The 25539-nt window shown below is 40.8% G+C and overlaps 1 protein-coding gene across 9 annotated transcripts in view; it reads right to left on the bottom strand.

Annotated features, from left to right (window-relative positions):
• SCML2 (Scm polycomb group protein like 2) overlaps positions 1-20560 on the bottom strand; it is a 186212-nt gene extending 165652 nt beyond the window's left edge. For 2 of the 9 annotated variants that reach the window (XM_065580068.1, XM_065580065.1), the window contains exons 1-2: positions 20179-20560; positions 2536-2643 (exon numbers count right to left, since the gene is read on the bottom strand). In XM_065580068.1, the coding sequence (XP_065436140.1) occupies positions 2536-2557 (22 nt within the window). In that variant the 5' untranslated portion in view covers positions 2558-2643; positions 20179-20560. Of the gene's footprint in view, positions 1-2535; positions 2644-11007; positions 11031-11077; positions 11221-20178 lie in introns of those variants that run through there. The other 7 variants (XM_065580084.1, XM_065580092.1, XM_005281554.5 and 4 more) reach the window with 6 other exon arrangements.
• Between the last annotated feature and the right edge of the window lie 4979 nt (positions 20561-25539).

Genomic DNA, 25539 nt, shown 5'->3' with positions numbered 1-25539 from the left:
AAAGATATGATCTACTGGCCTGCAGACATTAAGAGTTCTGGTCTATTGACTAAAGGGGAAATTTTCTCCCTCTTCTTTGGCCTGTTTTCCATTTCCTTCTCAATGCTTTAAAATGACTATCCAGACAAAAATAGAAAGGCAATAAGGCCAACACCAGGGAAAAGGATAAGTAAAAGGTCCAACAAAACCCCAAGATGGTGTGTGTACATATCCTTTCATAGGGATAACAGTCACAACCCCATCCCATTCCTCCAAATGCAATTCCCTTCCAAATCAACATTATTTTGGTCTAACTGGGATTGATCTGAAAACAGTTGGTTCTCTTCCAAGGTCCAAAGCAGTTTCCCACTGAATAGGAAGTGTTTGGAGATTGAATCATGCTGGATACCACATGACTGAGACCTTGAGGGGGACGAAAAATTGTCCATTGCCTTCTGGTAAGACCCCAAGTTTTGAAAAGAATGGAACCATGATTGAGCAATTCCATCCACCCAGGTTACACTTTACAGATACTATATTTGGGAGGTTGGTCTGGAGCACCTCTTTCCAATCTGTAGACATAAAATTCTTCTGCTGATAAGATCACTCATCAGAAGACAAGCCAGAGTAATCACAGCCATCATACAAGAAATCAGAGACAACTGGAGACTGACCCAAGCTTTCTTCATTGACTTGCAATCCTCCAGGGACTAAGAAGGCTAACTCCTTCGAGCATAGAGTCTGGTAGAAGCAACTAAGATGATCCTAGTGACCACTTACAGTTCCTCCTAACGTTGAACTCCAGTTTCCTGACAGAAGAGAGCCTTCAGAGAAAACACCCCCCCATATGAAGAGCCAGTTTCTTAACCAATGATATGACTATTACACCTCCAATAGGAGAGTGCCCCAAGTCTCATAGAATCTTTTGGGGAAACAATGAAAGCAGTGCATTGCCTTGCCTTAGAAAGTATGTATCAGTCTTTTCCCAAGACACTATTTCCTTGATGTCCTTGTGGGAAGGGAGCAATAGAGGGTCGGTCTATCAAGATTTGCACAGCCACTTCCTAGGGACTTATTCTTGAGATTCCAGACACCACTCCAACAAGGGAGTCAAAGTCTTCCACCCTGGCTAGCTCTGATAATGTGTGAGGAGCCTCCCTCTGAGGAGTCTCTACCTCTGTTCCTCAGAGTTGTCCAGCACTTTAGAGTTACAGATGGCGAAAGACTATTCCCTCCCCCCTCCACAGAAGGCCCCAGCTGCCCCTCAGGAGTGGAGGACTGAGACGGAGTGGGGGAACATTCCCCAACAAGTTGACCACTGCCCTTCTGAAGACCTGTGATGGCAACCAGAAAAGGGGGAAATGTTTGATCCCTAATGCACCTGAGACTCTGTCTAGGCCCTTTTATCCACCTCCAAGAGGGGGATGGGAAGAGGAGATGCTGGCTAACATCTTCCATCAGAACTTCTCTCAAATCTGTGTACACCCTGAAGCAGGGTGGATCTGGAACAGCTCCATCTCCTTCAACCTGTGTTTGTTATTCTCTAGGTGACCCATCCCAGATGGGCTTCCAGCCTATTTGTCTGCCAGGAATAGGGCCTGTCTTGCAGCATCTTCAAACAGGCAGGGCAGAAGCCTACCATACAAGGAGTAAGGTTCCTCCACAGGCTCTGCATCAACTTGTGCAACTATTACATGCACAACTGCAGTCATCATAGATGATCCACTGCAGAACAGACCACCACTCAGTTTACAAAGTAGTAGACAACTGCAGAGAAAGCAATTGGGCTGAAGAGGTGGAAGGCATGAATTAGGTGCAAAAATCTTAGCAATTTTCTATAGAGCAGAACTACCTGTCCCAAAACTGAAAAGGACCAGTTACAAAGTAGTTGGACTCTCTTCACAAGAGTCTGTATTTCCATTTCATGCCTATTCTATTTCACACATTCACTTCTACTCAAATCTCACCCTCAAGTTGGTGCAAAACACCATAACTTATGATTTTTTCCCCCGATACAGCACAGTAGAAGACATGACTAGAGAGAATGCCATTGTATAGATGAGAAATTAAACTGCATAAAACAAACAGTTTAACCTGTCTACATGGGCTTTTGAAAGATAGTTGCTGATGCAGTTTGCTATTATAAAACTTAATACCTGCTATTACACATTATTCTGATAAACTATGCAGATGTCACAGAATCCAGTTATCACCTATAAAGGATTATATTTTAACAACACATCTAGATATGTGCTTAAATTTTCTACTGGGACTCTGTTTTCTAGATTGTCAGAGGGCAACAGTTATTTTGGGTGAAATTATATAGAATGGTTTCAATTAAGGCTAAATTTAGCATGCCTACTGTAAGTTTGGAATTTTTTTACTTTAATTTGATTCATAACAAGTTCAGTATGTATTACCATCCTATTTCAACTTAATAATAATAATAATAATAACTGCTGTATTGTTATTAGGTATAATAATACCCCATCTAATCAAAAATAGCTTTTATGTTTTCTACTTTCTTTCCTTTGGGATAAAAGCCACCAACCTTACCTTTAGCTGCTGTTCTCCCCATGGTAACACTTCTGTGATCTTCCTTCTCACAATAAAAAGGCTGAAGTTGAAAGACCAGTTAATTCTTCCTTTCAGCACAACAGTTTCCTGTGGAGTGGTAATACAGCTAGTTAGTTATAGATCCAATACCAAAAAAAAACCACATTATCTTGCTGTTTTAAAGCTGCAAAAGTTTAACAAGCTACTTGTAGAGGAACTTTGTGTAAACAAGAGCTAAATCAAAGCAATACTGGAGGAGGAGAATAAATTAAATTTTCTTATTACTTCATTTTAAAATGATGTAAACCCTTGAAAAGAAAAATCAGATTGCTTCACATAGCATGTTATGCTTGGACATTAAAATATGCTTTTGCTCTTAAGTTTTCTTTTTAAGTTTATAAAGATTATTTTCAATTTCAACAGCTCAAATCTTTTTTCCTTCCATCTTACATACACACAATCCAACAATGGTCATACTAGAAAATACAATTGGGGGAAATGTTATGCTATTTAAAAAGTAAGGAGTAATGAACTCATATTTGGTGTCAGGTAGTGTCAGATCACAGATATTCATAAGGATAACACTAGTCTCAAATATAGCACAGGCCTAAGCTGTTGCGGGCTTTAAAAACCAGCAGGTCCAAGTTAGTTAATCCATGCCACCTCAATAAAGAGAAAAGAGCAATATCTGTTTTGTTACTAGTTTTCCACTCTAGCACCCACACTGCTGAACTTTACTGATGAAATTCATCAGCATTTCACTGAAATCAGAACAGTCATGGGTTAGTCCGGCAAGAACAATGCTAGCAAGTCACATATTTTTCCATTCACTCTACGTATATATATATAAAAAAAAGGTAAGAATCTAACACAATTTTCAAGCTACCAACTTCGACAGTTTCCCTTTAAGACTGTCAGTTTCTATTATGTTTAGTGTATAACTTTCTGTTTTAAGAGTTTTGTAACTTAGACATACACATTTTCTCTACAACAAAATCTGGCTAAAGAAGATACTACCATGGATTTACAGAAGCCAGACTTTCAATCTAAACAACATATCTATTATAACAGGAACAATAGCTCAAAGCTAAGGATGCTACAGAAGTAGCAAGTCAGAATTTCTTGAACTTCACAGGGGTATACTTGAATATTTAAAACACACACATTAAATTACCTTGAAATTGTGAAGCTTTGGTAACAGCTATTCAGCTGTTTAATGAAACTCCGAATTTTTAAAGTCTATAAATTATATACTATCATGATGGACTTCATCACACAACCTTTTACGTCTACAGTATATTTCATGTGGATAAAACCAATTGAAAACTTCATTTAATTAAATTTGTTAGTTTTAAAAATATTCGTAATGTACCAAACAGGTATTACCACTAAAATTATCAATGCAAAAAATTAAAGATTAAAAAATAGCTATAAATAAAACTGAATACTAAAACAAGCAAAGCAATTTTGCTACACAATAATGCTCTAAATGATCAGCAAATGAATAATTTGTATGTTTGAAATGACTGTAGAATTCCTCCAAAGCATTTCAAAGCTTTTCCTCTTTAAGCAATAAACTATGAAAGGTGTTGCAGAGTCAAAGTAGCTGCCTTTATGGGTAGATTACTTAAAACAGTGCATGGTTTTTATCTTTTTTGTTCCAAACACTAGATTGCACTTGGTGCTGTAATAAAGATTCCAACCCTGCAGTGATAGTCATCAAGTTTAGCACAAGTGGAGTGTCTGTCAGAAACATAAAAAGGATTCCAGCATTTCATTAGTTTGTGTAGCACCAGATAGGCTATTTTACAACATGCTCACCCGCCTGTTAAAAATGTAAGACAATTGGAAATTCTAAACCGTTGTTTGAAATAGCGCAAATCCAACAACAGGATAAAATTTATTACTATTTAGAGGTGTTACTTAAAAGCCAGTTGCACCAAGTTTATTCTATTCAGGGTGCTTAAGTGAGCTTTTAGAAATTATTTCTCGTCATATAAATTAAGTTGTACTTAAAAACTGAATTTCTGAGCCTCCATTCTGAAGAACAGCAGGAAAGCTAAATCTCTGCAGAGACACTACAGTCAGACTGAGGCAGAACATAACTCCTTTCTGGGGAAGAGTTGAGGAGCACTCTAGTTCTGCGTTTGTCAAGGACTGGTCCGTGGAGCGGTGCTGGTCCCTGTGATCTCCCTGACACAGTTTAAGGAAGGAAGCAAACTGGTCCCTGGTATCAAAAAGGTTGAGAAACACTGCTCTAGTTCACCCCACCTAATTAATTACCTTCCCTAACAGTTTGTCCTCTTATCCGCTGCCTACTCCCTACCCCAGCCAGGGTGGGAGCTTTTTGCATACAATTTCCAACATCACTGGCCATATATTAACTGCAGAAAAAGCTAGACAAATATAGAGTATGAAGCTTGCAGAGATCCTTGGGCAGGACAGGCAGGGAAGAGGGGAAGCCTAAGATATCCTTGAATATGTGAGTGAACAAGCAAGCAGAGTATGTTGAAAAAAAGATAGGAAATTAGGGTAAGAAGGAAGGTAGGCATAAATCTAGAGAATGAAAGTCAGAAACAAAGGAAGGAATGAACCAGGTAGGAGAATGAGAGTGGGAAAGGCAGATGCAAGGCAGAGAACTAGGAATAAATAGGCATAAGAAAGTAATGGGAGAGGTGAGGGGAATGGAAAGAAAACCAAAAGAAAAATATGGAGAAAAATCAATCAAGCTAGGAACAGCACTTATGTCAGTCACAATACAGGAAACACCCCAAGAAGAGTCAATTCAGACCTTGGAAGTATAGGATCAACACGGGAGATCAACAATAAGTCACTTGACCCAAGCTAGGGAAACTGAAAATCAAAGGCAAAGGGCAAGAGAGAAAAAAGTGTCATGTTAGTTTCAACATTAAAATGTTTGTAAATGGAACCCAATAAAAAAAAGTCAATATGGAGGATGTCCACATGCTTGCTACTAATACTACTTAAAGCATCCAGTAAATTCAGCTTCATCCCTTCTGTTTAACTCCCCCTACTTCATTTAATTCTGAATTAAATGGTGAGCTTGTGTTTGCCTTTAACTTCCTGATAAGGCTTTTGTTGTCAAACCCCATTCACTCTTACTAGTCACCTCCCACTGTGTGAGCTCTTGGTTAAAAATATATATGAATAGTCAAGCCTAAAGCATTTACAAAGTTACTACTACATATGATGGGAAAATATTTTCCATCCTACTCTAATATTGTTCTGCTAATTTAGAAAGTCAACTTGAATGGCAAGAATTACTGCTTTTTAGAGAGGTCAGCCTTTTAAAAAGAGAGTGTCAAAAACCATACACTTTTTTAGTTGGCATATCACAAATATCCTTTCCGCGATCTACACCATTCTTACAAGCAAGCATGACAGTTATCCAACAGAAATTTGTCCCAATACTCGGCCTGTTCACAAAAATACAATAAACACACCGAACATGGAGAAACAAATTAACATGCGAGTGTAACACATGATATTTCAAAGAAACCTAAACCTAGGTTGAGTGGTCACCCAGCATAGAGATTGGAGACTTTTGTTTTGAAGAATCAGATGCTTCAGGCTCAGGTGGACAGTTAAATGAAAGAAGTGGGTGGAGAGGAAACATTCTTAAAGCAGATTAGGTTTTTGGTCCTATCAACATTGATGGTATAGCTCAGAGGACTAACTCTGCAATCCTCAGTTAAACAAAATGAATGGGAAATTTTGGCTGGGTAAAGACTAGGAACCCATTTTGGTCCACTTGATTTCTTTCACACAATGTGTAAGGAGAACTATAAAATGTACAGGAGAGTCAAATATATGAGAATAATTTAAAAACCTCTCTCAAATTTCAGATTCAACTGTTTAAAAGACACAGTCAAATTGAAAAGAGATAGTTAATTTCAGGTACTATCGCTACCTCTGTAGTTTTTCTTTTTCATTATATTTTCTTAATGTTTCCTCTAACCTTGGCTTCTATGTGAAAGTCCCACATAAACAATATGGGATACTTACTGTGCAAGATGAACAGGGGAATTGGCTATACACAGAGAGGTGTCAAATGTACAAAGGAAACAAACTGATATTTGTGCCCCTCTAATCTCTTTCATTTATACTAATCATAAATTTTACTTCATAGATTATATAATCAAAGAAACCATTGTGATCATCTAGTCCGACCTCCCATATACCACAGGCCATAGGACCCCCCTGGATTAATTCCTGTTTGAATTAGAGAATATATCTTTGCAATACTATCATCCATTTATTACTAGTCACGTAACATTATATATAAATTCAAACTATCCAGCGCTGTACATAGCTGATCTATATTAACATTCTTCTTGTTTCCCTCCTCCCGCCTCCTGTTTGTCATACCCACTATTGCATCCTGATTTAAATTAGGCAGAACTCTTAACGGCAGGGTCTGTCCTACTCTGTGCTGAGCTGTGCACAGTACAATGAGATCACAATCCTGATTCAGACTGTGCTACCTTAAGGCAGACACAGGTACAGTATTTCCAGACAGAAGTGTGACTTCTAAGTTAGTGGGGTCCCTTCAAAGTATTTTGAAAAATGAAAAATTATTTTCTTCTTAAATTTAATAAGCACCTACCCATCTCTCTCTTTTAAAAAAAAATTAAGAAGAAGGTTTGAGGCTGTTTTGACAAGAGTCTTGAAGGTGGGAAAAGAAGAGAGATAAGAGAAGTATAGGGAGACTTGCAGCAAGTTATTTATATTTTATATATAATTTTGGCAGATAGCATCAATACTTATTTTTAAGCATTCCCCACCCCTGATTTTTATCAATTTAAATTTTCACAGTTGTGTGAAATTATGGGAGGGAGGTCAACATCCAGTCAAGTATACAAAGTAAATATCCTTCAACTCTAATAAGTTCTCAAGCAGCATTTTTCTTAATTGGTCTATCTGTTAATTTCAATTATCAATGGAAATATTTTTTCATAGAGGGCTGTGCATGTGAGAAACTGACATTTATCCCCCCCCACACACACACACACACAAAAATCTGATCATTCCAAGCCTACTATATGGTATTAAATACTTCACAACCACCTTTGCTATTTGCCATTCTGGGATCCAAATAGGTTTACTTTTTTTCCCCCAAAAGAAAGTACAGTGTGCATGCTTATTTCTGCAATACAGATGTTCCATAATCCTAGTGCAGGCAGTTGGGACCTACTGACCAACAGAATTAAGGTACTGGTGGAAGAGAGAGACATGAAAAAATAACAGATTTTACATTTATTATAAAATTAAAACAATCTACCTGTAATATTAATGTCAGTAACACAATGCATCATTAAAAAGTAGTTTTCCCTCCTTTGTAGATAAAAAGCATATACGGGTATTTTTAATAGGAAATTAGATCTAAGGTAGAATCCATTTTCGTCCATACATTTAAGAAGGGCATGCTTTCCAGAAGCAGAAATTCAATTTTCATCCTTTTATACTGCAAAGCTGATAAACCATTAGCACAGAAAGACTTCTAGTTCATAAAAAATGCTGAGCCAGATTTTTAATACGTATCTTGGCTTTTTACAGACTTGTGCCAGTAAAAGAGCAAATATAATAAATCTCACAGCTAGATGGTAAACACCAAAACTAGCTTTATCAAAATATTTCCTTCCTGAGTTGGAAATATATTGATTATTTAACAAAAATATTCCTTTGTATTATCTGTTGCTATAAAGATCACTAAGCAAGTTTCTATGTACTGTCAATAGGATTATGGGAAACTTGACAGCACAATATGCAACATATAATTAGCATAAATATAAAGCAACGAATTTTGACTATCTACAAACAGTATTATACTGCAAAGTTTTGAGTCTTTTTAGACAAAAGGCAATGTATCATTACAATCAAATCAAACCGTCTCTTTCATAATAATTCATTCAATATAAAGAAGTAAATTTCAGTATCCATCAAGAGACTGTGTTTAAAACATTACTTGAACATACTTTAGGCTGAAGCGTTGTCACAATAAGAACAGAAAAATAAAAGTTTTCAATTATTTTTTTAAAGTGTAACTTCTCTTCACTGTTATGAAATTTAAAACAAAACCATATTTTGTTACTGTATGAGAGCCAAGATGTGAAACTGACCAATGTAGTGTCACTGTTCAAACAGAGCAAACAAAGACCAATTTACTTGCACCAAAAGAATTCTGAAATAAAATATGAAACTAGATTCAAAATTAGCTAAATCAGCAATCCTTTCAAGGATAAGAGAGAAGGCATGCCACCCTTCTTAAGGCTGCAGATGCAAAATACAAACAGTTCTCCCATCATGCTTTCAGGTTCTCAAAATTCTAAATCTTCCAACCTAGAATGATGAAATAGTATGCAAGGAGGCACCAGATCTTTAAGAAAGCTGGGCCCAAGCCTATTAACATTGTTAAAACCAAAATCTTCAATGCAGTCTGCCCACAAAAGAGGAGATTTTGAATATTTTTATTCATACTCCCAACAGCTCAAAAAAATGTCCTGAAGCATTTTTAAACTAAATATGAAATTCAAAGTCAGATTGGCTGAAATTGTAAGCTATATTTTAATACTGTATATTTACATTATGTAAGTGCTGGAAAAAACAAACAATTTGGCAAATTTACCATCTTAAACATCTGTGTTGTTTTCCATGTCCCCATACAAACTTGGAACACTTTCTTAGAACATATTCATTAGGTCAATATTCATCAGGCCACTACCCTAGTCTCATTCAAATCCCTGCCAAAGACTAATTTCTGCCACAAAACAAATTAATTAAAATATTCAACTTTAAGAAAAATCTTTGCTTGCTAAGAAATGTGTATGGGCCTAACATCTCCATATCACAATTTATGTGTCCTGTTTAATCCTACCCCTACCCCCTCTAACTTCAACTAACCCTCACTTGCCATGGCAGGAAGCTTATTATTTGTTCAGTGAGGCACCTAGCATACTTTTGAGCACAGTACAAATAAAACAGGTAAGGGGGAAGAGAAGGGAATTCCTATTACAAGTGTAATAAGAGATGCCCAGACACTAGTATGGAATGGGATGCTAGAGCTCCCTATAGAGCTGTTTGCACTTCTCTACAAAAGCAACCAGCAGAACCAACAATGTAAAAGCAGCACTTAGAGAAGATATAGGGGAAGTCCTTATACAATTATCTAGGGGACTGTGTCCTGGTCCAGTCAGCACTACTTCTAAGCTCCAGGATTCTGGAAGCTAGGATCACAGCCGATCTATGGACAGAGCACTGTTATTCTGGATTCTGTGAAATCCACCCCTTGCCACAGAACTGTGAGACAGAATTGAAGGTATCTTTGAAAAAAAAAAAAAAAAAAAAGTTTTAACCCTCATGGTCCTGAAGAAAGTCTTCCAAGAACAGAGTGTAACTGATGACAGCTTTAATTGATAGTGCAGAAAGGTCCCGACTGACCCAAGGTTAATTCCAAAACTAAAGATGACCATTTCATTGTCCTATCTCGGGGCCTCTCCTTTTGTCCCTCCAGACCCACAAACATGATGCAGTTCTGCAGTGACCTAGAATCCTACTTTCGACGTCTCCGACTCAAAGAATATTTCCAACATACCTCTGAACAGCATACTAACCCACAGAATCCCCCCTACCAGCACTACAAAAAAAAAAGGATTCTGCGTGGACTCCTCCGGACGGTTGATACAGATACAGACAGATATTGTCAGTAGTGTTAACTATATCACTGCTGATCATTTTACAGCTACTGTGCTTATCTCCAAAGTATTTTAAAGATTCTGTGCACCCAAAATCTGTGTGTAGTAAATAGTGACACTCTCCCTGTGCCCATAAGCTGGATGTTTAAATACATGGGGGGGGGAGGGAGAGTTCAACACTTCCCTTCTCCTAAAATAATTTTTGTATCCAAACAACTTGGGGGTAAATTTAGTAAACACTAAAACAATTGAGCACCTAATGAAACAATAATAACTTTAATTTTGTTGGCCTCTTAACACAAACCTAACAATACCACACATACATATATATATATATATATATATTTTGCTAGGAGCATGGGCAACACTGACAGTCCTGGAACCTATTGGCACAGAGTCAGTCTGCGCAGCACAGGCCCCTGCAGCAGCAAGAGGAAGCTTAGCAAGATCAGCAGGATCCGGCACAGCAGCAAATGGCAGAAGTTGCAGGCCCACCATTTCCTCAAAGCCGACTACAAACTCCTCTTATGTGGCAGTCTCATACTGTATTAAACAGATGCCATACTACCTGCACCCATAGCGCTAGCAAACCCACATTCTGTGAGTGTCCTCTCCCTGCATTTAAGGTGTCTCTCTCTCTCACTGGCAATTAAAAAAGCCAGCACTAGCCAACTGTCACCATCTAGGAGATGCTGACAAAGGCAGTACACAGATAGATCCTCCTGCACCAGAACTACTTACTACTACAGCTCATCCTCACCTACACAGTGTAGTCATCTGCGCATGGGAGGCTGAAGTCCCCTCAGGACAGGACACAAGCTTTTCCTTACCGTCACAAGAGATGCTTCTGAAGGAAGTAGGTCCCAGAAAGATTATTCCCTTCCTAACTACACAGCTGAACGCCAGGCTCTCACACATTCCTGTGCCTGATTAGGGACACACTTCTACTACCTCTGATGGTGGTGGTTGCGTACCATCCCCCACCTGCTAACTCTTGCTCCTCTGCAAAAAAACAACCTCCCTCCCCTTTCAATTGGCTTCCAATCCCCACTTTCAGAAGCCAGTAGGAGCATTTCCAGTGCTAATACTGACAAAAACATATTTGTGTAAAAAATCCTCAAAACACTTTGTTTTCTGCAAACATTCTTGTGGATAAAACACAAACAACAAGAGATCACAAAAAATATCAGAATTTTTGCAAATACTTTGCTGAAGTATTTGCCTAGCTGCATTATTTTGAAAAAGCACCTTTTCCATCCCATTTCATATGGTGGAAAAAACAGACTATGAGTTTTCCAGTTAAATCAAAGCATTTCAAAAGGGTCTTCCTTTAAAAACTGTCATTTTTCCCCACAAAATTTATTGTAGCTGAACACAGTAGAAAATGCATTCACAAATCCATATGGTTAACATTTTTCTACAATGAGAAAAAAATACAGCTTGGTACCAACAGACTAACTTTCCTGATCTCTTCCCTCCCACCCCTACAGACACAGCTATTTATCATTTTCATTGATCACCACCAGTATAACCCTCTCATCATTAAAAAGCAACAGAGGGTCCTGTGGCACCTTTAAGACTAACAGACTTTGTACTGACTTTGCTAGTGCTTAGTCTGTTAGTCTTAAAGATGCCACAGGACCCTCTGTTGCTTTTTACAGATTCAGACTAACACGGCTACCCCTCTGATACCTCTCATCATTATTTGTCCTTTCCACACAATTTTGACTCTTAATTATTCAGTTCCAAATACATGGTGGTGTCACTGGTAACTCTGACTCAACTATGCATGGCACTGAAAGCCCTTCACTTCTTTCTCTCACAAAAAGTACTTATATATCAAACTTTTCTTTTACATGGGTTTTAAAAAGTAACACAAAAATGACATCTATTCCATCAGGTTTTCCTATATTTGACCATGATAGAATCCATCAGGTGCTTAAATAATGGTACACTCTCTTTTTTTATATACATGCACCTAATTAAAATGGTGCTACTCTCTTGTAGGTTTTATAAGTTTCAGATGCTCTATGAGCTAATGTATGCTAAGAGTCTCAACCTACTCTTTGTCCAAGCTAAGAAGGATATCATATTACCTTAAAACAGCAACAATATGGGATACCTGGCGAAGAAGCCCATTCCCTCCAGTAGGAGGACTCATTTTCCTTACCAATTCACATTTTAACTAAAATTGTTGGTCAAATGTCAAAGCTGAAGGTTCAGATACAAAACTAAGTGGTTTGGTGAAGACCTCTACCTTCAATGCCTTACTTGCTTAAGACACCAACAAACAAGGGGAGAGCCGTCTATATGCTAAAGGGACACCAACTTGGGAAAAAGAGAAAAAAAAGTGTGTCTGAGAAAGTTGTGCCTACTATAGTTACAAGCAACACCTACCACATCTTTTAATGTGAGATAAATAATGGTAGATACTTCACAGAACAAAAACACACAAGATCACAGCCCTGAGGAGCCTACAATCTAGAATTTTAGACATGACCTAATGAGAGAACAAACAAGAGACTGCACGTGTGGGGTGAGGGAGGAGAAGGGTGGTTTTAAGAGATGGTGTAGTCCTGTGGTTCTCAACCAGGGGTACACGTACCCCGAGGGTATGCAAAGGTCTTCCAGAGGGGTACGTCAACTCATCTAGATATTTGCCTAATTTTACAATAAGTACATAAAAGCACTAGCAAAGTCAGTACAAACTAATATTTCATACAATGATTTGTTTATACTGCTCTATATACTATACACAGAAATGTAATATTTATATTTCAATTAATTTTATAATTTATGGTAAAAATGAGAAAGTAATCAATTTTTTCAAAAACAGTGTGCTGTGACACTTTCGTATTTTTATATCTGATTTTGTAAGCAAGTAGTTTTTAAGTGAGGTGAAACTTGGGGGTATGCAACACAAATCAGACTCCTGAAGGGGTACAGTAGTCTGGAAAGGTTGAGAGCCACTGGTGTAGTCAGTGTGGATCCCACTGTATCTCATGCACATGCTTTCTTTTTTTTTTTTTTTTTTTAATAGTGTTGTCCGCTCCTGTGAGGCCACTCTTGTGCCTTGTGCCTCCTCCTCAGCTGCTATCCTCCATCAATACCCTAGCAGTTCAAAGGTCGTGGACTCCAAAATCCAGGGATGAAGAATGTGTCCTGGGATCTACACTGACTACTATAACATCTCAAAGTACTTTATGTTGACAATGATCTGGTCCCAGCGTGAATCTCAAGTGCTTCCTGCGTGCCAGCTGAATGGCTATATGGAAGAACTCACCTTGCAGGTTAAGAGCCATGAACCAGTTGAGCCTGCACACATGGGGTGCTGCAGGCAAGCACTATATTCTGGAATCTGAGACTATACATACAATTTGTTCTGTCTCCTCAGGTCTAGGATAGGAAGAAAGGGGGATTTGTCTTCAGGAAGGAAATACTAAAAGTAGAAACCTCTTCTCCTGTACTACTTAAGAACCCTTCCATGACTCCTAGCAGAAGCAATATGGCCACTTTTTCCCCCCTCTCGTGAAATGCGTCCCTGAAGAGTAACAAGGAAAGGGATGAGTAGAGTGGAGAGCATGGAAGTGAATGGGATAGCCAGGGGCAACTATATTCTACACCCATTTGTCTGAAGTGATGTTGGTCCACGCCCAATGGAATGAGACAAGACAGCTTCTGAAGATGGCTGCTAGTTCCTGATGGGAATATTACAACCATATTAGAGCCTATCACATCTGCTGAGAAGGTGCCTACCAGACAAGTAGCACAATTGTTTCTGCAGTGAGTACTCTATCTGCCCCCCAAAATAAGGATGAGACAGTTGTGTCTGTTGGGCTTCCTGTATGGGTTGGTGTATACATCCCCAGCAACCTCAGAGTGGTCCTTTATCCATTCTGTATTGAACAACTCCATCCCCTGAAATAGGAGGTCCTGGATGGCATCTTGGACTTCTCTTGGTATTCCAGATGCCAACAGTCAGAAAGTCACGGCCATGACTATCAACCTTGTAGTCGTGTCTGAGGAATCCTTAGAGTCCTGGAGGCCTCTTATGGCTTTTTTTGATGACCTCTAAGTTCCTCCCTAGTGTCCCGTGGTACTTTCATCAAGAAGGGATCTCCCTTTCCCAGGTCAGTACATTATATTTGATGAACAATGCCTGGCAGTTGCCACCCAGAGTTGCAGACAAGTAGGCAAGACAAGTAATGCCTGGACAGGTCTAGCTTTTGGAGGTCCTTGTCTACATGCCTTTCATAGATTTCAACTTTTCCTACACTGCTGCCTCTACTAATGATCCTGTGAAAATAGAAGTTTTCAAAGTTTTTCCAAGGCACCTAGCAGCACTCAGCTACCTGTTTAGATGTGGGCTGAATGGTGGCTGGGGTTTGCCAGAGCCTGTTGCTGTCTCCAATATGCCCTCATTAATGGGGAGAGCAAATCCCGGCTGGGGCTGAAGTAGTCAAGGCATCAAAGAGCTTGTGATTTCTTGTAATTTGTTGCAGTATCTAATGTCTCTGTGATACAAGATAAGAGATCCTTAACGGTTTTAAAATAGTCAGCCACCAGGACATGGGCTGGTGGGACTGCCTCGATGATGACTACTCCTTAGCTGGAGACTGGAGTGCTGCTGTTTATGTATTGCTCCCAGTTCTTGGGTACTAATGATAGACGGTGGTATGGACGGTTTGGGCAGCGATGCTGCCTGATCTCCTCTTCACAGGAGGGGGGAAAATCTGCTGTGGATGCTTGAAATGATGTCTCTTATATTGACACTGACCAATTTGTGACTGTTAGACCAATGCCACTTGCACCTCCTTTGCAGTGGTGCCCTGCATGAGTGATTTCCAGTGCTGCCTCTAGGATCACTCTCAGAAGGTAGAGGAGAGACATCCCTGGTTGATACCAGGAAGAAGGCAAAGTCTGGCAATAGCGATGAAGAGCAACTCTCTACAAAATGGCAGTGCTATGTGGTAATGTCTCAGCTCCAGTGACTGGTGCCACCCTGGTACCAATGACATCCCAGGAGAGTATTTCAGAGATGCATGAAGGCACATCTTAGTCCCATAATCAGCACAGCCAATGACAGTGCCTTCTTACCTGGCACCACTCCCTTAGCAGAGAGCTTAGCCATTTTGTCCATGGCCAGAACAATGCTCCATGGTGTTTGGAGCAGTGTCTGGACTTTGGCTGGCATTGCCTTTCAATTTACCCTTGAATTGGGGTGCTGATGCTGTTTCCAGTGATGACACTGTCAGTGCCAGAAGTGCCAGCATTGAAGCCAGTGCTGAATCTATCAATACCAGTGCTGAATGGGTTGATGGCACTGGTGTCAGTGTACTGGCTGCTGGTGCCAAAGTGACTGGTGTCAATAGGACGGTGTTGATTTCTACAGTGTATTCTTTCCTGCATTTCCGTCACTGCTGGACTGTGTTGTCTGCTCATAGAAGAACATGCTGAAGATGCGTCCAGTTCTTTGGAGGTGGTTATCTATTCCAGGTCTGAGATGATGCACATACATTGCTTAAGCAGATACAGTTTCAGCTGCATGGCCCTCAATTTGTGAATCCCTGAGGAGGATTTAGAAATTGAACACTTATTAAGGATCTGACCCTCCCCCATATAGAACAGGCATCAGCTATGCCCATTGACCAGGGGGATGAGTCTCTCGCATCTTTCACATCCTCCATTCATAAGGAAGCCTGGGTCACCATCTCTTGAAACAAAAGAATAGGGCTGGGATAAATAAATTCTCAGCACCATTTAACTTCAGATAGTTGCCTGAATGTTCCTGGTCTTGTATTGGAAACACCACCTATCAACAACTCCTTTGAGATTAAGCAGCAACATGGAGTAGTTTGCCATTTATTTTGCTCAAGACATTCCACCTGGATCCAGTGAGGGAGTCAGCAGCAGGAAAGGACACCTGCCTGCTCAAAGAAGTAATGAGAAAAGTTAAAATATAGATATATTTATTTGAGAAGTCTGATGCTGCTCTTTCACTCAACTTTCCTAAGTGTAATAATCATTTACCATATAACCAGATTTTAAGATAGAAGAATACTCCAGATATCAAAGCTGTAGCTAAGCTTTGAGTATCTATTAAGTTTCTTCTTGCAGCTGCAATATACCTTTGCACCAATTATAGTGTATGCTAGAAAATGAGCAAATGTTTTCGCAAAGTTTAAACAATTACTGCAAAATATTTGTTCTTAAATGCACTACAGTACATATGTATACAGCAAAACAAATTTGCTAGACAGACTGTATTATTTATAGCAACTAGACAGCAAGAGTGTAAGGTTTTGGTAATTGTTAATAAATAGAGGTTAAGGGTATTACCATGTAAGGATCTTTCACTGATAGAAGACCCTGCAAACCTACATAAGGTTAGGAAAGTGTGGGGGTGACTAAATTTACTGGGTTACGCCTTGAGCTCATGGAAGGGTAAAGGTGAGTGCCCTACAGTGTGCGGGTAACAAGAGTACTAGCACTGTCCGCTAATCCTTACAGTGAAATATTAATTTCAAGTATTTTGTTTTAAAAAGAGTCACATCACTGACTTTCATATTCAAACAGTGCACCTGAAACTTTATTAAAAGGGCCTTTATAAATATTGAAATTATTTTTAAACTAAAGGGATAAACTTTGGTGTTACATCACACTCTTCTCCACTGCAGCATGTCTGCATTATTGCAAAGCTTTCATTAAATCAGATGCTGAAAATAAAAAGTTCAGAAAATTGTTCTACTCTTAAGTTTATTTTTTTCTTTACACTAACTCAAGTAATATCATCCTGTCAGTACAGTAAAATATTAAGCACTACTCACAAAATTAGCTCTTCTTGTTAATAAATACATAGTTTGATTGTACAAATAAGTTTTCAGAATGCACTGCTAATGCGGAAGTAACTCAATGGTTACTAGACTACTGGTGGTCTGTGGAGCACTTGCTGGTGGACCAGAGTGTACTGGTTTCCCACATGGTGCTGGCTCTCCTACTTATTTCCTGCTGTTAAACTGCTTTAAAAACATCTAGAAATACATTAAAGTGTTCCTAACATTACTTTTCCCATGTAAGCAATTGCTCCAGTTACCATAGTGACTTTAAGTGATTACAAATGGTACGGTTGTTGTCCGTGAGACAATCTACTAAAATGTGATCTATGCTATAAGCGTTTGAGAAGCTCTACATTAATTTAAAACTGAAATATCTGACAAGTAAAAAAAAAAAAAAAAGATCTCATATTCAGTTAAGACTGGACTTAGAGTTTTTATTGAAGAAATGTTGGCATTTCAGGTGTGTTTTGAAAAGCCATTATCAAGCTATAAAATATAAGGGTTTTCTTCACTTAATCATCAGATTTGTTAGATTAGTTTTAGGATTATCAAGAGTTAACAATGAGGTTAAAATCATTTTTAAGATTAATTACCACACCAATATATGTCCGGACAAAATATTCCTCCTCCTATTTGTTATAATTCCTAGGTTATAAAGCTGTTTAATTATTTTTGCAGTCCTTTATAGCTGTTTAATCGGAAAGAGGAGAATTAAATGACTGTGGGAAGAAGAAAGGCATTAACATATTTTAAATTACAATAAGTAACTATTTAGGAAAGAAAAACACATGAAAGTGCTTTTTTATTCCTAAAGTTTAACTGAGCATGAAATTTAGCTTTAATAAAATAAGGTTCCACTTAATTACTATGCCACTGTAATCTGTCCTCCAATTTGCCCCAATGGCTACAGACAGCAGCTGACAGATAAGGATTTTTTTAATGAAATTTGCAAATGAATATTTCTTTGTCAAAAAGCATATATAATATCCAGAAGAAAGTTAAGAAATGTATCTCCGAAAAACAATCCCTTATACAATAAATCCATACTAACTCACTCTGCAGTCACTTGTATGTACATAAATTAATTTTAAACTCAACTTTATGCCTGTTTTAACATGCCATATTTTCCAAGTGTAATATGAGTGTTCCCCAACCCCTAAAGCTTTATACTCTGCATTCTGCCAATCTGAACAGTGATCTATTGAGTAAATGATCACAACATGACCCATTTTTGAAAAGCAACAAACACATTAGTAAAGGTGTTTTTGGTTGGAGGGTTAATTATTTGCTTTTGTGCATTTTTGCTATCGTTTTTACATTTTCAGATGAACACAAATTTTAAAAATTATTAGATTACTTCATTTCATGGTCATGCAAAATTAGACTGGTTTTCACTGGCTCTATGTAGTGATATTTGAAAAGTAAACATACTTTCATACAAATTCAGAAGGGAAAAACATAAAACACAGTTATCTACTGCTCAGGACCATCATGGGTTTTTCTTGAACAGAGAGGCATTGACTAGTCTCTTGCTAACCACACACGCAGTGAGCAACAAGGAAACCTTATTCCTGCTGCCCTGCACTTCTCTCCAATTGGAGAAGGAACCCACCAGCCAGGCTAAGACTGGGTTAGGGCAGGAGCCCGCTCCGTGCAACCCTCTCTCCTCCCAACGCCCAATTTCAGACCAAGCCCTTCCTCGGGCAAAACTCCCGTTGACTTTAGCTGGAGCTCTGCTCGACTGACGAGGGTACACATTCACTAAGGAGGGGATGCAAGTGCAGATCTGTTGAACCCGCTCCTTCAATGTGCCCGATCCCAATCGCTTGCGTGAAGCTCCTGCCCTAGATCGAGAGCAGCAGCGGTCCCCGCGAGCGCATTTAGGCGCCGCCGCTGCTGGGAAGAAGGAGGATATTCCCGGCGGGCTGCTCCAGCAAAGGGAAGTGTGTCCTAGTCACAGCCCCTGTCAAACGCTCACACCCGCACCGAGGCGATCCTGGGGCCCCGCAACAAACGGGGCTGTGCGCCCGGTGGAGAGGCAGCAGCTAGGCTCGGGGAGGAGACACGCCCGGCATTTCTCAGCGCTGATCCCCCGGCTCAGGGACAGGGAGATGCACAGATAACGGGGCACCAGCCAGGGGAGCAGCAGCAGCTGCTGCTTGGGCACCCTCCCGCTCTGCCCCTGCCGAGGCTGCGTGCGATGAGCAGTGCCAAGGATGCAGCGTAGCCATCGCTGCTGCGCTTCAGTCCTGGCGCCCCAGGAGCGGGGCTAGGCAGGACCGAGAGCTCAAGCCCCGGGACGCCACGAACTAGCGGGAGGCCGCTCACTGAACCGGGGGGAAGCAGAGTCTCCCCCTCCTCGCGGCTGCTCTTTTACCCCCGAAGCGCCTGGACTTGGGTTGGGAGGGAAGAGGCCGGGATGGAGCCCCCCGCACCCGCTGGACTTCAGTCCCTCACCAGCCGGAGCGCCTGGGCTCGGGCTGGCCAATGCTGCTCCCGCTTTGCCCAAGCGCAGGAGCACGAACCAGGGTGCAGGGGGCGGGAAGATCCCTGGCTCCCCTCTAGCCCTGCCCCAGCTATTGGGGACACACCCACCCCCGCTGCCTCCCGTTTTCTGTCTGGGGACTGGGGGCGCGCACCGATGCCCTGAGCAAGAGGCGGCAGCAGCAAAGCCCCTGCCCGGGTTGGGGCATCTGCTGCTCCCCGCACCACACACCGGGGACAGACACACACACACACACCCGCACCCCGTCCGGTGCGGGGCGCAGCCGGGCCAGCGCCAATACCTGCCCCGATAAGCGCCGCCGAGCCCGGGGGGGAAGCGCGGGAGACAGCGATGATGGGCAGCGGGAGAGGCCGGGAGGCGGCTTTGGAGCCTGAGGAGAGAAAAGACCCGGCCAGACCCACCGTCTCCACCGGGGGCCTCTGCAGGCGGCGCAGCTCCACGCGTCCCCCAGCCGCCCCCCGCCAATGAGCCGGGGGAACAAGGGGGCAGCGTCCCCGCTTCTCCACCCCCTTCCCCGGCCAGCCCTAGGGTGGGTCTCTCGCTTCCTCCCCGCAGCCCAGGGCGCCGCGAAGCCCCCGCCGCCACTCACCGGGCTGGGGGGCGAGCCGCCCGCTTCCTCGCGCGCCGCCGGCGGCTCGTGGGTCTGTCAAGCAGCGCGCAGCCCCCGCCGCCGGGATTCACGCCGCCGCCGCCGCCATGTTAGTGGGGCGCCCGCGCATGCCCGCCAGCCGCACTGGGGGCTGCCGCCGCCTCCCCACCACAGCCCGCGCGAGGGGGCAGCCGCCTGCCGCAGGCGCTGGGTGCAAGCCCGCCCCTGTCAACGGCAAAGCGCCTGTTTGCTTCAGGCTTTCTTGGGTCTATCTACCGGGCGCGCTCAGCCCCGCCTGGGACTCAGGTTTGAGCCCGAGCGCCCCACGTCTGGCCACACACAGTCACTCTGGCCCGGGCTCTAAGGAGCCTGCTGGAAGCGTCAGTGCCCGAGTCCCGCAGTGGCTGGGGTCTAAGCTCTGTCACTTCGTAGTCTGGACCTGAGTCAAGCGTGGCTGTGAGCCAGCAACCGGAAACCTAGTGAGGAATAGATGCTCAAGCCCAGGCTTGGTAATATAGGTGACCAGACAGCAAGTGTGAAAAATTGGGACAGGGCGTGGGGGGTAATAGGAGCCTATATAAGAAAAAGCCCCAAATATTGGGACTGCCCCTATAAAATTGGGACATCTGGTCACCCTACTTGGCAATGGCAAGTCCACAAGCCTGGATCCCACAAACTCCAGTTTACAGTGCATTTTATGGCAATGAAACCACCAGGGCTGATTCAGGCTCCTGGGATTTCAGCTGCAGAACTATAAAACGGCAATGTAGCCCTTCAACTCCAACTAAAGCCCAGACTTTAGGACCCAGCCAGAGAGGTGGGTCTCTGAGCAGCTACATTGCTATTTTTAGCCCCAAAGTCTAAGCCTCACAAGCCCAAGTCAATTGACCTGGGTTCTGAGACTTAGTGCTGTGGGTTTTTTAGACCCAAGAAGCATAAGGATGCTAAACCTCCCCCTGCAGTTATTCTGCAGGCATCATTGAATGTGTATGTGCAGAGGCGGCCCATCCATATAGGCAAACTAGGCAGTCGGCTAGGGTGCCACATTAAATGGGGCACTAAATTAGAGGAAAAAATTCAACTTAAACAAATTTAAAATGAAAAAAAATACAAATAAAACACAGATTTCATTATTTCAATTCCCATCTGTGTATGGAGGAAATATGAATTATAATTCATTTCTCTGCATTTCTGAGAATTTATTTATAAAAGTAAATCTTTTATTTACTGCAAAAATAAATTAGTGAATTTTTTTTTCAATTTGCAACATAGGGTCAAGATGACCCACTCCCCAATTTTGATAAGCTAGAACTCCGCCAAAATGAAACATCTGCCAGCAGCAAGAGCTGCAATGTTAGTGACACCTAACTCACATATACATCAAGGTTGCATAGCTGGAAATTCATGTAGAGCAGAGATATCGTGAGTTGATACATGTCAAATGGTCATTTTAACACACATCGCAGGTAGATGGTTAAGCATCGAGCAAATGCTGTGGAAAATTGTGTTTCTTGGTGCCAAAGAATAAAGAATAACGTCTTTCAGCCAGGGCCGGCTCTAACTTTTTTGCCACCCCAGGCCAAAAAAAAAAAAAAAAAACCCTGAGTGCCTCCCGCCACCTCAAGATTGGCCGCCCCTTCCAAGGTGCTGCCCCAAGCACGTGCTTGGTCGGCTGGTGCCTGGAGCCGGCCCTGCTTTCAGCATTATAAATCCAAAATGTGAGTATCTTTAAGTGTTAAACCTTAGTGTTATTAGTGGGCTGTATAATTATGAACTTTTCTTTGTTATAACTGGTTCACATGTAATAAATAAGGTCCATAAAAGAAAAGTAACAGTGTTAATGCTTAATAGACTACAATGACATCACACTCCAAGCAGGTAACCGTGAGGAAAGGGATTACTTTCCAAACAACCGGTGTCTGGTTATAATGTCGAAAAAGGTCATTTTGTTTCCATGTAAACGCTGTAACTAACTGTTTTAATAGGTAAGTGAGTGTAGGTTACTAATCTGCATGTTTTAAGATCACGGAGTGTTTCTTATTCAGAGTGTTTTGTAAATACAGGTTAAAATTCACTGAAGAGTTTTCTTATTTCTTTCGATATTGGATGTGATGGTAATGGCAGTTAAAGCAGGATAGCGTAATGGATGATTTTGGATTTGTAATAAAAATAATTAACATTTTTAATGCATTTTTATTTGAAATCAGACTGAAATATCTAGCTGTTGTACACAAATCTATTCTGAAAATTTTGTCTCTATTTTATCTGATCTCAGAAACATTGGTTGGACAGATGGACAAACCGAATAATTAAGCCTCTGTTTAAAAAAAAAAAAAAGTGTAAAAATATTAAAAGGAAAAAAGGGGCAAAATGTTTCCCAGTTTACCAAAAAACTTCGGGTTTGGGGATGAGGGGTGCCGATTGCATGATTTGCCTAGGGCGGCGGTTGCTGGCAGCTAATCTAGGGCGCACACACACACTTCTAGAGGGTGTAAAAATTAGTGTAATATATCACAAACACAAAAAACTAGGTTAAATGACAATTATTATGATTGCAAAGTCAAGCACTCAAAAGTTAGTAAATGCCAGTATTAAGGCTTTCTGTTCAACCCAATTCTTTAATTAAATACTATTTTTTCCACAGGACCCTTGCTCATTTAGTGTAAAGGATGGACAGTGCTCACTTAATGAACAGCTATTCATATTTTATTTTCTCACTGTTAAACACATGCCTTATTTATTGCACACTACTCAAACCATGTTGTGAAAACAGAATTATTAGCCTCTTCATGGACTTTTCTATGATGCTAATCACAATAATATCTAAGTTCTTCGCAAACATTCATTAATTTATTTTCAAAATACAATTACCCTTGAGATGAGGGAGCATTATCATCCCCATTTTACAGATGGGGAACTGAGGCACAGAGCACTTAAGATAAAAAGTTTCCACTAATTTTGGGTCCCTAATTTGAGACACATAGCAGCTGATTTTACAGAGTACATACGCTCAAAGCACAGCTTCAATTGACTTCATTTGAAGCTGTGAGTGATCACCACTTAGGCAAATCAAACCCAGGTCTTAAGTTGGGTACTCAGAAAATAAGAAACACATTTAGTGAAAACCTCTGAAAAGTTTGGGTTTAGTGACTTACCTAGAGTCAGATAGGAACTCTGTGGCACAGGTAAAGATAGACTCCAGTTCAGAGTGGATTGATTTAAATCACTTATTTTAATCATGATTTAAATCAGCCAGGAGGAAACTTTGATTTAAATAATCAATTTTAATCAAGTTTTGCATTTGTATTTTTTTATTTTCCTAAAGAAAGATTTATTCTCATTGATTGGTAACTGTTAAAACATGCTGATTTGCAACTACATATAGCCTTTCTACTAAATATTGTGCTTCTTTTTGCTAACTGAGATTACAATATATCCATACACATTTATTTAGGCAATCATATAGCTTAACTTAATTAAAAATAAGAATCTTAAATGTATTTTAGAAAATGATTAATGATGCATTTCTTATTTACTGATTGATTAATTTCCTACTCGTCATTTGCATCAAGCTACATGTGGATGGAATTCAAATTAAAATGCACAATACAGTATTTAATTTTTGTATTAAATAAAATTACCCCAAATATGCTGGAAGTGTAAGAAAAATTTGTATCAAAAAGTTTCTGAACATTATTTGATAAATCAGTTAGCAAAACAAGGAAAATATTACCTATAGTTAGTATATTCAACTGATTATTTCTGATCACTATATCCTTCATGATTTTAGAAATAATAGATCTCATCCTCTCACACCTAGTTTTTATTCACAAATTGGTAGAGAAAACAAAGTTTCATACTTTTTCAAATCCCAATTGTTTTCTCAAATTTGAATGAACTATAGCCATTTAACTGACTAAATGAACTGAATAAAATGAAATGAAGAAATATTAGTTCCAGTGCACCTGCAGAAGAGGCTACTGTTGTCAAAAGTTGGGTTAACACTTCCACAAAGCCTGGTGCTTTCCCAGGTGCTTTTCCAGTGACTTCAAGTAGTTCAGTGGTTTGACTTTAAATTATTTTAATAAAGTATGTTATTTTCAGGTCTTAACAACGGTTGTCAATTTCAAATTAAATTTTGAATGGGTTTATTTAAATAACTACACCTCTACCCCGATATAACACGACCCGATATAACACAAATTTGAATATAATGCGGTAAAGCAGTGCTCTGGGGGGGCAGGGCAGGGTAGGGCTGCGCACTCTGGCGGATCAAAGCAAGTTCGATAGAACGTGGTTTCACCTATAACACGGTAAGATTTTTTGGCTCCCGAGGACAGCGTTATATCGGGGTAGAGGTGTATTTAGTTTAAAACAATATTTAAATGTATGTAAATCAAAATTTTAAATTTAATTTAAAAAACCCAGATTTTTATCCATCCTGATCCTATTTTCCAGGTTAGTTTTAACCATGAGACCATTCTCTCTTCTTCCTGCAATCTCTTGTCTCATTCACAACACTCATTTCTACTTTAGCACCCCTGTTTCATCTGTTGCAACAGACAAGAGTCTCCTTCGTTACACAACCCTGATTCATCCCCAGAGCAGGGCTATCTGTAAACTAAATGAAGAAATAGTAGGTGATCATGTAATTAAAGACTGTACAAGGGAGTCAACTAAATCTGTACAGGCAGCCTTAATTCTGGCATATCCTAACTTTTGAGTGTTAGGCTTCATTCCTTCATGTGGCATCATAGTGAAACCCACATGGTTCATCAGCAGGACGACTGGAACATTTTTTCCCATTGCACAGATTTCTGCCCCTTGAGCCAAGGGACTAACTGATAGCAGTAGTAGATTTTCATTCTCTGTGTTGACCAGTGCTAGAGAGGGATGGGTCACTCTGCCAGTGGGTTTCCCAGATACTTGCTGACAGCAGAGGAATTGTGAACCTCAGGAAACCCGGGTTCCATTCCAGGCTCTAAAGGAAAGTGTGCTCTAATGGGCACAGACCTTTCTGCCAGTTCCCCTCCAAGCTTTACCCTTCTGTCCCGTCCCAGTCCTGTCTCTTCCTCACCTTTGACTCATTATCCTAGTCCCATTCTTATTGCATGCCCAGTCCCAATCTCCACTCCTAAGGCTTCTCATCTCAGCCCCAATCTCTTTGCCCAGCCAGTTCTAGTTTCCCACTCCAGGCTTCCCATCTGAGTCCATCTCTCTTGCCCACTCCTAGTAGAGTCTTCTTGCCAAGCCAGTCTCAGCTCAACCATCCCACCCCCACTCCTCATCCCCTGGCTCCTTGCCCAACCAGTCCCAGCTCCCAAACACAATCCTGGTCTTTAGTCTCCTTGTACAGCTAAC

Source organism: Chrysemys picta, chromosome 1 (assembly GCF_011386835.1).
Source record: "Chrysemys picta bellii isolate R12L10 chromosome 1, ASM1138683v2, whole genome shotgun sequence".
Taxonomy (NCBI): Eukaryota; Metazoa; Chordata; order Testudines; family Emydidae; genus Chrysemys; species Chrysemys picta.
This window is presented reverse-complemented; position numbering and strand designations above follow the sequence as displayed.